Raw genomic sequence first — 11176 nt, forward strand, 5'->3', positions numbered from 1 at the left:
TCCCCTGCGACTATGGTCCCAAGCCCGCAGGATCAACTACTCGGTCCCTCTGGGTAGCTGGCTGTGACCAAGTAATGACCATAACCTTGCCCCTTGTTCCTGATTATTCTTAACAGAATGATTTTTTAAAAGTGATTATTGGCTTAATCTGTGGCTTCTCATTGTACTTTGGATAAAGCCCAAACTCTTTAACCTGGCCTCCTCTGAATCACCAGCCTCATCTCTTAATTTTTGAGCTTACATCCTACCTTCCAACCATTCTGAACTTAGATTTCTTTCTCTTTTGTACTCTTGCTGCCTTTCATTTTCATCATCTTGCACGTGCTTGTTGGGTAGAGCCTTCTCTTATCCTGGAGGCCTCTGCTTTTATTTGGCTAATGGCTATTTTTCAAGTCTTAGCTTAAATGTAAGAGCATATGGTGGCATAGTGTTTAAGGCACTTGACTGCTAACCAGAAGGCTGATGGTTCAAACTCACCAGCCACTCCTCAGAAGGAAGGTTGCACACTCTACTTTCGTAGGGATACCACCTCTGAAACCCAAGGAGGTGTCGCTGTGAGTCGGGTCTGACTTGACGGCACATAGCAATGACAAAAGCTTAAATGTTGCTTCCTACTGGAAGTCTTTTCTCAACATTTTCATAGACCTGTTGGGTGCTCTTGGTTTGTACTTCTGTAGCATATGATTCTTGTGTCATGTTACTTACCAAACTCTGTCTCTACTGCTATAATGGAGATGTGTTAGGAAATGTACCTGATTTGTTCATTATTGAATATAGCATCTAGCAAAAATGCTTGCTGAGCGAATGGTTATAGATTGCCATTTACCTACTCTTCTGTAATTTTGTAAAATTGGATTGGTTTCAGTTTTTTTTTTGGGGGGGTGAGTATGTAAGCATTTTTGAACAGATGAGGTTTCCTGCCGTTCATTTTTTTCTTTTTTAAATTTTATTGTGTTTTAGGTGAAAGTTTACCCAGCAAATTAAGTTCCCATTTAACAATTTTTACATTAATCGTTCTGTGCCATTGGTTACAGTTTTCACAGTGTGTCAGCACTCTCACTACTTCCATTCTGTTTGTTCTGTTTCCATTGATCTAACTTCCCTGTCCCTACTCGCCTTTTCATCTTTGATTTTGGGTAAATATTGACTGTTTGGTCTCATATAGTTTGATTGCTTTAAGGAACACATTACCCATGGGTGATACTGTTGTAAACCAATCTATTATTTGGCTGGAAAGTCATCTCCAGAAATGGCTTTAGTTCCAAGTTCAAAGGGTATCTTAGGTGATAGTCTTAGGGGTTCCTCTAGCCTCTATCAGTCCAGTAGGTCTGGCAGTTTTTTTTTTTTTTTTATGCATTTGAGTGCAAATATTTTTGTTCTACGTTTTCCTCCCATTCTTTCCAGGACTTTCTATTATGTCTCTGGTTGAAATAGTCAGTAGTGGTGGCCAGGCACCAGCTAGTTCTGCTGGTCTCAGTTGAGAAGAGGCTGTGGTTCATGTGAGCTATTAGTCTGTTAGTTTCTTCTTTGAGTCTTTGATTTCCTTCATCTATTCATTTATTTCTTGGGGCGTATTTGTTAAAGTAAAATTCCCAAGTTTAAGATGTAGACTTTTTTGTTTGTTTTAGTATTTTATTGAGTTTTTAGTGAAAGTTTACAAAATAAATTAGGTTCCCATTTAACAATTTCTAACATACTGTTCAGTGACATTGGTTACATTTTCCACGTTGTGTCAATGTTCTCATTATTTCTGTTCTGGTTCTTTTGCTTCCATTAATCCAGCCTCCTTGTCCCCTGCCCCTGACTTTCTCATCTTTGCTTTAGGGTGTATGTTGACCATTTAGTGTCGTATGGATCATATATACATATACATATATATATATATATGTATATGTGTGTGTGTGTGTGTGTGTGTATATATATATATATATATATTTAAAGGAGCAAAGCACCCATGGGTGATACTGTTTATTTTATGAGCTGATCTGTTATTTAGCTGAAAAGTGACCTTTAGGAGTAGTTTCAGTTCATAGTTTAAAAGGAACCTCAGGGTGATAGCCTTGGGGATTCCTCTGGTCTAAACTGGTCTAGTAAGTGTGGCCTTTTTTTTTCCTTTTTTAAAAATTAAAGAGTTAGATTTTGTTCTACAATTTTCTCCCATTCTATCTGGGACCATCTATTGTGTCCCTGGTCAGAATAATTGGTAGTGATAGATGGGGATCATCTAATTCTTCTGATCTTTGGATAGATAGGACTGTGGTTCATGTAGGCAATTAGTCCTGTAGGCTAGTTTCTTCGAGTCTTTAGTTTCCCTTTTTCTCTTTTGCTATAGACTGTGCCCTCATGTGCGAATATATGTGCAGTACACAAAAACTTAGATACTTATACCTGCCAAAACCAAACTCACTGCCGTTGAGTTGATTCTGACTCAGCAACCTCTATTGGGTTTCCAAAGTTGTAAATCTTTATGGAAGCAGACTGCCTCATCTTTCTTCTGCAAATTGGCTAGTGGGTTCGAACCACTGACCTTCTGGTTAGCAGCCATATGCCTTAACCACTGCACCATTAAAGCTCCTTATATATGCCTACTACTATACAATACTAGAAGATTTGACAGTCTACTTCTGTGGGGATACTGCCTTGGAAACCCAAGGAGGGGTTGCTGTGAGTTGCAATCAACTCAGTGGTAGTGAGGTTTTTTTTTTTTTGGTTATATACTTGTATACCTTCCTATACACATGTATCTCAACATAGCTACTTATGTAGCCATTCGTGTATGTTTTTGGTTGTTAATTGCTATTTTTTGCCAGATACAGGACACTTTTATGACCCTTGTTAAACACAGACATAAAAACCAGTTGCCATTGGGTTGGTTCTGTGTTCTGTAGGGTTTTTAATGGCTGTGATCTTTTGTCAGGCCTTGCCTCTTAGGTACCTCTGGGTGAATTCAAACCTGCAACCTTTGGGTTAGTACAGTAACATTTAACCATTTGCACCACCTAGGGATTCCTTACGATGCTTGTTGTTGTTGTTATGTGCCGTCGAGTTGGCCCCGACTCATAGTGACCCCTCCTTGGGTTTCCAAGGCAGTATCACTACGGAAGTAGGATTGCTCAACCTTCCTTCCGAGGAGTGGCTGTTGGGTTTGAACCGCCAGCCTTCTGGTTAGCAGTCAAGTGCTTTAGCCACTATGCTACCAGAGCTCCTTACGATGCTTGTTACATAGTGTCAAATTACATTTTGGAAAACTATCAATTTATAGTATGTCCAACTCCATTGAAATGAATGTATCTGTTGTCTTCTATAACTTATTGCCAGCACATTTCTAAAACCTGTTGTTGTGGAGTCACTGCCCCTCTTTCTCCTGTGGAGCGGCTAGTGGGTTTGAACTGACAGACTTTGGTTAGCAGCTGTGTGCTTAACCACTGGACCACCAGGACACCTTCCTGAATCCTTACCTCCCCACAAATACTGGTTTTATCTTTACCGATTTTTATTCTCCATTCATTGGGTGTGGATCTGGTGTAGTCATTTGGGGCTTCCGTTTTTCATCTCTTCCCTGTTTTGCTAGCCCTTGGGGATAGAAGTAGGGAAAGGAGGAAGAATTCTAAATTGTTCACTTTGTGCCTTCTTTGCATTCGTTGTAAAAGGTTTAGTGGAAATATGATTGACATTATTGCCTGGGATAATTAATTACACAGATCATTAAGGCTGAATTTCCCAGTCTACTTTGTCTTTCCTAGATTGAGCTGCTGCTGCATCATGACTTCTTTAAGGAAGCCCTGGAGGTGGCTGTAGCTGGGATTGAATTGTTTAGAGACTCTGTGACAATGTGGCAGATGAAGCTGCAGGTGCTGATTGGATCAAAGAGCACGGACATTACCATGCTGTTTGAAGAAGCCTTTGTGTACCTGAAGCCCCAGGTCTGAGTTGTGTTTTTTGTATTCATTCTGTTAGGAAACGCTTTAAGACGCTTAGCCAAGGCTAAGAGCTGACCTTGGAGTACAGTTTTTATCAAATAGTGAGGTCAGTTCCATGTGGAAGGAATTGGCTTCCATTTAATAGACTATTTCTAATACCTATTTCTAATTCTTTATTTGGAAAGTGACTACTATATGAAATTTCCTATTTAGATATTTTACAAGTGAAAAATACTAATAGAATTTATTCTCACATGCCTCCAAAGCCTCCAACTTTTAAACACATACATTTCTAACTTTGAAGTTAAAGATTTGCAATTTTTTTTTGTATCAGTGGCAAAACAGTATTCCAGAAGGTAAAGTGGGAAACATCTTACTGTTTTACTGCTCATTTGTGTGTGCCTTGGGGGCCTGAGTGAAGGCAGTTCACCTAGGTTCGGATTTAGTAGGTTTTAGACAGTAGAGACTGGAACTGTGGGTCTTTCTAGGTGAGGGCAGATTTTTTTTTTGCTAGTTAAGCTAAACTATTGTTTTGGGATATTTTTGGTTTAAAGTTATCTCAGGGGTTCCTCCAGACTCCATGGCTCCAAAAAAGTCTGGTGTCTGTGAGAATTTGAAATGGAGTGAATCTCTACTTTATATATTGATTATCTTAGAAGTAACCTGTAGTTTATTTACCCTGTAGTGGTTAGTTTTCAGAGCATAGTGCTGACTTGTCATTTTCTAACATGTTTATTGTGAGCAGGTTTGTCTACCATTGTGGATTTCTTGGACAGAGTGGAGTGAAGATACTAAAAGCCAAGAAGACACAGAAGCTATCTTTAAGGTATAGGCCACATACTATGTCTTGCTTTATTTGGGGAATGAGAAAATATATTCACTTATGGGTAGGTTTAGGGTTATTTTATTTTTTAAGCTTGCAGTTTTAGTTTGATTATATCAAAAAAGGATACAAAGTACCATCAGCCAAAGAAGAGAGGCATAAGGCAAGGTCAGGCAGGGTCTCAACATGCAGCTTCTGTGTCCTCTTAGGGTTATTTTTTTCAGCACTGTTAACTGAATGGCCTGAGGGTGGTTCTGGGAAAAAAATTTTTTGATATCTGTATAAATTTTCTCACACAGTTTGTTTCTTTTAAATTGTAGAAAGCTATCGTAGCTGTCACAGGTGCCGACTCAGCAACCCTGAAGGATAAGTATCTGGACTGGGCTTACCGAAGTGGCGGCTACCGAAAGGCCAGAGCAGTGTTTAGAAGGTACTTGTGTTCTTTCATACCTGCTGCTGGTCTCTCCTGCCCCAACTCAGCTTCCCATTCCCAGAGGGTATGACCACAGATAGTATCTGAGGAAGCAAACCAGAATATTTTTTTCAAAAAGTAATGTTCTTTTTCCTTTTTCAAACGATAAAAGCTGTTAATACCCATGGTGGAAAATACGAAATAAATAAACAAAGATAACTGTAACAATTCACTGTAATCTTATTGTCAAAAGGTAAACTACTATTACTGTGGCATGTAAAAATTTATTTTTTATATAGTTAATATTATACTGTAATCTCAATTTTGTTTACAACTTTTATTGATGAACATTATTAGACTGGACATTTTCTTCCATTAGTAAAAATCTTTCATAAACATAATATTTGAAAAATACCTATGGTACACCATCCTGTGGGTATGCTATATTTTATTAGGCTGCAGTAATTGTGCTTTGAGGAATGTCTGCATAAATAACTACTTGTCCACATTGGGAATTATTTCCTTAGAATAAATTCTTAGAAATGGAATTATTGGTCTTCTTTCAGAAGGCTTTGAGATGCTGTAGAGAGAACTTAAACTCTACAAGTGACAAAGAAGAGAACAGGAAGAAGATTGGATACGAAAACAAGTTTAGTAGTGCTAAAGAGCAAGTCCTTACAGATTTGAAGCACTGAGAGTGGCTGGTGGTCGGGTCAAGTTCCTGCCTTGAGTTGTGGCCAGGTCTTTATTAAGCCATGTGTTGTGGAGACACTGGCCTAGGTGTTTTGTATTTATGAAATATGAAGCTTTTTGTCATTGTGGAAGGTAAATCCCCTCCCCTTTTTTTCTTTTTTAGTTTACAGGAAAGTCGCCCGTTTTCGGTTGATTTTTTCAGGAAAATGATCCAGTTTGAAAAGGAGCAAGTAAGTGTCCTGTCGCTTCATTTCTCATCTGGGAAAATGGGTTTGTGGTTTCTGTTAGCCTTTTGCTAGTTAAAAAAGTCTTATTAGAACAGCATGAATTTCTGATCTCCTGGTCCAGTCCTTTTTTTCATAGATAAGGCTTAAGAATGGTCATCAACCGAAAAAGAAAGTCTGTCTCTAAGCAAAAGAAAAGTCAGATGCCATGTCTCATAGCAGCCTCCCCTGGCAGGCTGGGTGAGGTGCCACTCCCTGCCTCCACAGCACTCTGTTCGTCTCTTGTATTGCATCGTGAGATAGAGCAGGCCCTCCACAACTGATTCTGGTGTCATTAAACTGAATTTGTGAATGAGGAAAATTCCATCAGGAGTCTCTATTAAAAATAACACACAAAAATCCAAGTGTATCTGTGATGCCATTACATGAATACGACCAATCATATTTATTTTGTAAATGTTACTGTTCTCTACATGGTTGCTATATTTTTAATGATTTTGTTATTCTTAAACCATAGGGTTTTTTTTTTTCAACTTTTCCATTACATACAGGTTTCTAATTTTTTAGTATTGAAAATAGCTTTTTACTTATATGACTTTTCCTTTTTCTTTTGAACTCTTTTCTTTTTTTATGATGTGAATAGTTTTTCTTCTTTTTTTTTTAATCTTTTGTATTATTTTCTTGAGATAAATTTCTAGGTCTCGGGATTACCAGTTCATTTTTATGGTTCTTTACTTATTGCCAAGGAGTCTTATTGTAGTGGTTAAAGCATTCCGCTGCTAACTGAAAGGTTGGTGATTCAAGCCCACTAGTTGCTCCATGGGAGAAGGACGAGGCAGTCTTACTCCGTAAACATTTATAGCCTTGGAAACCCTATGGAGCAATTCTACTTGGTCATAAAAGGTTTGCTATGAGTTAGAATCAACTTGATGGCAGTGGGCTTTTTACATATTGCCAGATAGTCCTCCAAAAAAAAAATTAAGCTCATTTATAGTGATGGCAGCAAATACATCTATTAGCATTCAGCTTGTCTTTCCTCTTCATTTTGGTATTTTTGTTGGTATCTGTTATTTTTATTTGAATTTTTAAAAGTTAACTATTAAGTTTAGACTCTTGTTTTCATAGTTTTGCTCATTGTTGTGTAGGTCAAGTATCTGTCATGTGCCCTTTTACTTATTGTATCTCACAGTATAGGAGTTAGTAAAATCTAATAACCAGGCTTTCCATTCTTCATAGTTCTGTGTCTTAGTCATGCCACTCAGTTCTAGGCCTCAGCCTCCTCATCTGTAAGGGAGGTGATAATGCTGGTCTCTGGGGTGTGAGGGCTAGAAGGCCAAATGAAGTACTGCATGGAAAGGACTTTGCATAGTGCCATGCACACTAGGGGTCCTCGACAAAATGTGATTGTTTTCATGCATGTGTGAAATACAAGGTTAAATTGACTTTCTGTAAACTAATACAGTCCCAATGAAGAGAAATTTGAATGAGGATATAGTTAAGTGACTATATGAAAGGATCTTTTAACTGAAGATGTTAATCTATTTTGAAAATGAAAAAAGAATGCATTTAAATGGAAGTAGATGTAAAGAATTAAGATTTATTGATTGTAAAGTTAGTACCAACTACTCTGCTAGATGGTTAATTAATCAGCATTTTAAATTTAATCCTCATAGTTGCTCTAAGAGGTATTATTATCCTTGGTTTACAGGTGAAAAACTTTTAAGGTCAGAGGGTTTTTAAAAAAGTTGTTGACTGTCCTATAACTAGTATTTATTTATACTTTGTTTTGATATAAAAACTTTTAAGGTGGACATAACTGGTATGTATCAGAGCACAGATACTCAAAAGGAAGAAATCCTTGGCTATTGGGAGAACTACTCCTTTATTTTCTTTATTTAAATCCTACTCATCCATCAAGGCTGTCATATGTATTATCTGTGAAGCTGCCCAAGTTCCCTCACTGAGAACTGATTATGCTTTTTCTGCATGGTACGCTGTTGTTGTGTGCTGTGGAGTTCATTCTGACTCATAATCCTGTGTGACACAGTAGAACTGCCTCATAAGGTTTCCTATGCCATAATCTTCACAGGGGCAGGTCGCCAGGTCTTTTCTACCTGGGAACTGCTGGTGGGTTACTGATTCCGAACTTCCAGCGTTTCAGTTAGCTGAGCTCACAACGGGTGCGCCTCAGGGCTCCTTGTATGGTACCGTAGCAAGATGCTTTTGTCACTGTTAAGCATTTATTTCATTTTGGTGAGTAGTAGAACTAATTGTTTGCATTTGACTTTTCTCTGCAAAAGAGCCAGATTTTGTTCCATTTAATCACCCCACTTCACCCTTAAGTACCTAACAGATAGTAACTGTTTAATAATGTTGTTGAAATGAATTTGAGATGTTATACATTAGGCTTTTGAGGCAAGATTTTCTGTTATTTCTGTTAGGAATCCTGCAAGATGATGAATTTAAGAGAATATTATGAGAGGGCTTTAAGAGAGTTTGGATCTGCAGATTCTGGTAAGTCACCTTCAATTATAGACACATGGTCTATTTGGATGTGTTGTCTGATTCTTAAAGAGGGTCATGACTCAAAAAACCTTAAGAACAGTGTTCTTAAGGTTTTTTGAGTCATGACCCTCTTTAAGAATAAAACTAAGGAGCTCTAGTGGCATAGTGGGTAAGGCATTTGGCTGTTAACCAGAGGTCAGTGGTTCAAAACCATTAGCTGCTCCATGGGAGGAAGATGAGGCAGTTTACTTCTGTAAAGAGTTACAGCCTTGGAAACCCAATGATGGTCGCTATGAGTCAAAATCGACTCGATGGCAGTGGGTTTGGTTTTTTTGGGTTTATCCTTCTCCTGCCTCTTCCCTCATTTTGTGCGTAAACAATTTTGCACACAATTTTACCTGTAATTTCAGAAATTCACAAGCTTGAGGGTCTATCGGTTTTATATTAAGAACTCTGGGTTAGAGACAGATTTGCTTGGTTTGGTCCTCTATAAGTGATATTTGGATGGGGTAAGTTACTGTACATTTTTTTTTGCAAATAAAGCACATGTTACATGTATCTTGCCAACTGTGCCACCTCCACCCCTGCATTATTTTCTGAAGCATGTTATGCCAATTTTTTTCACATGTTGCTGGCTTAAGTTGACACTAAGAAGACATTAAACAATGAAATAAACAGATCTAACATAACCTAATGATTTCACTTAAGATGATGTGATAAGGTTTTTGCATTCAACTGTTAAGCTAATGTGCTATTATCAACTTAATAGAAACAAACACAGTTTCGATTGTTTATTTTCTGATTACCAGGGGACTACCAAATTTGATCCATGACTTCTTGATCATAGCATTATAACTTTGTTATACAATTACGATTATATACATGACTATCTTTATACATATAAAGAGGAGATTAAGTGAACAGAATGAAAGAAAATGAACAGAACAGTTATCATTCCTGTGATATGGGAAGATGAGTGACTGAGGTCAAAATTTACTTTCAGAAATGTCATGAGACATGCATGGAATATGTATGGGCATGCTATGCCAGAACTGTTTTACTTAATGGCATTATTTCCTTGTGTCCTATGTGAGGTGCGTTATTTGTGAAAAAAAAAAAAAAAAATACAGTAATAATGCAGATCAGAACCAAAAAGCAGTCGGAGTTATAGCAAGGGGTAAAAATGGGATACAAATTGGCATTAGTTGTTATGGGGTGTCATCACATTGGCTTCATTTGTAGGGCTTTAAAGACTGGGCGTAGGTACAAACTCAACTGCCATCAAGTTGATTCTGAATCACAGCAACCCTCTTTGGGTTTCCAAGGCAGTAAATCTTTACAGAAGTAGATTGCCCAATCTTCCTTCTGTGGAGCGGCTGGTGGGTTTGAACTGCCAACCTAAGGCAGTTAAATGCCCTAGGTACCATGCCACCAGAGCTCCTTGGGCATAGGTATGTCATGTAAAATCTGGGACTTTATATACAAACACACAAACGCTGACGTGTGGTTATCAGCCTCACATTAAGAAAATTAGCTTCTACACAGTTTCATTTTTATTTCTGGTAAAATGAATGAGAGCTGCATTTTTGCCACCCCAGGTAGTTTTGTTAGTAAGTCTTAAAGTTAGAGTGAACTCATTGGGGCCAATTTCACCTTGAAACAGACTCAGCAAAACCCTTTCTCTATAAAATTTAGTATTGTTGACTTCAGGAAATAACATAGGCTATCATGACTACAATGAAACATTTTTACTTTTATTTAAAATTTGTTTTGATATATGCTAGGGTAGAAACTGCACAAGGTTTTTTTTAATCTCATGCTGGGTTTTAGGGAAGTAACAGCAAGAAGTTAAATTTCTTACCAATCTTGAGTTAAATAAATATGAAATAATTAAGTTTACCTAATAAAGCTCTGCTAGTTGTCTAATTGTATGTTTGCAGTAATATGTTTTGGTCTCCTTTAAAGATCTTTGGATGGATTACATCAAAGAGGAATTGAATCACCCTCTTGGTAGACCTGAGAATTGTGGACAGATCTATTGGCGAGCCATGAAGATGTTGCAGGGAGAGTCAGCAGAGGTGTTTGTAGCTAAACATGCTATGCATCAAGCTGGCCAGCTCTGAAAGAACAACACAGCCAACTTTGTAAAGTATTGAAGCCCTCTCTGCAGATTCTCAGTTTGTAATTTGCTTAGAGATGGCTGACAAGATAGCTGTCTGATTTTTGAGACATGCTTTAATTTCATGTTAATATATTACTGTTTAATTCCAGAAAAGAGAACTGCTATTTAATGACAAAAAGCTACTTGTTGAGGCTAGACCTGCTTCAGGTTTTAATTGTTTTCCAAAATATATGGAAATCATACAACTGAGCTTATTACCTCCTAGTCAGTTAAAATGGAGGAGAAAGTACAGTTCTGTTTATTTCCTCCTCGTTTTAAAAGTATACATAGTATGCATTTATTGTAGAATATGTGGAAGAAATAGAAAAGTGTTGAGAATAAAAATATGTAATCTCATCATCTGGAGTTAAGCTCAGTAATTTGATTGCCTTTATCATTTATTCATTCACTCAATACTTGAGTGCCCATCATGCCAGG

The 11176-nt window shown here is 37.6% G+C and overlaps 1 protein-coding gene across 1 annotated transcript in view; it reads left to right on the forward strand.

Moving 5' to 3' along the window:
- The window catches only part of UTP6 (UTP6 small subunit processome component), a 53087-nt gene extending 42387 nt beyond the window's left edge, over window positions 1-10700 (forward strand). Inside the window, exons 15-20 of the mRNA XM_007937553.1 lie at window positions 3744-3923; window positions 4666-4746; window positions 5064-5173; window positions 6012-6078; window positions 8514-8586; window positions 10543-10700. Coding sequence (XP_007935744.1) covers window positions 3744-3923; window positions 4666-4746; window positions 5064-5173; window positions 6012-6078; window positions 8514-8586; window positions 10543-10700 — 669 coding nt within the window. The remainder of the gene's footprint in view (window positions 1-3743; window positions 3924-4665; window positions 4747-5063; window positions 5174-6011; window positions 6079-8513; window positions 8587-10542) is intronic.
- Window positions 10701-11176: the final 476 nt, after the last annotated feature.

The sequence above is a fragment of the Orycteropus afer genome, unplaced genomic scaffold, assembly GCF_000298275.1.
Source record: "Orycteropus afer afer isolate SDZICR_OR568_19922 unplaced genomic scaffold, OryAfe1.0 scaffold00042, whole genome shotgun sequence".
Lineage (NCBI taxonomy): Eukaryota > Metazoa > Chordata > Mammalia > Tubulidentata > Orycteropodidae > Orycteropus > Orycteropus afer.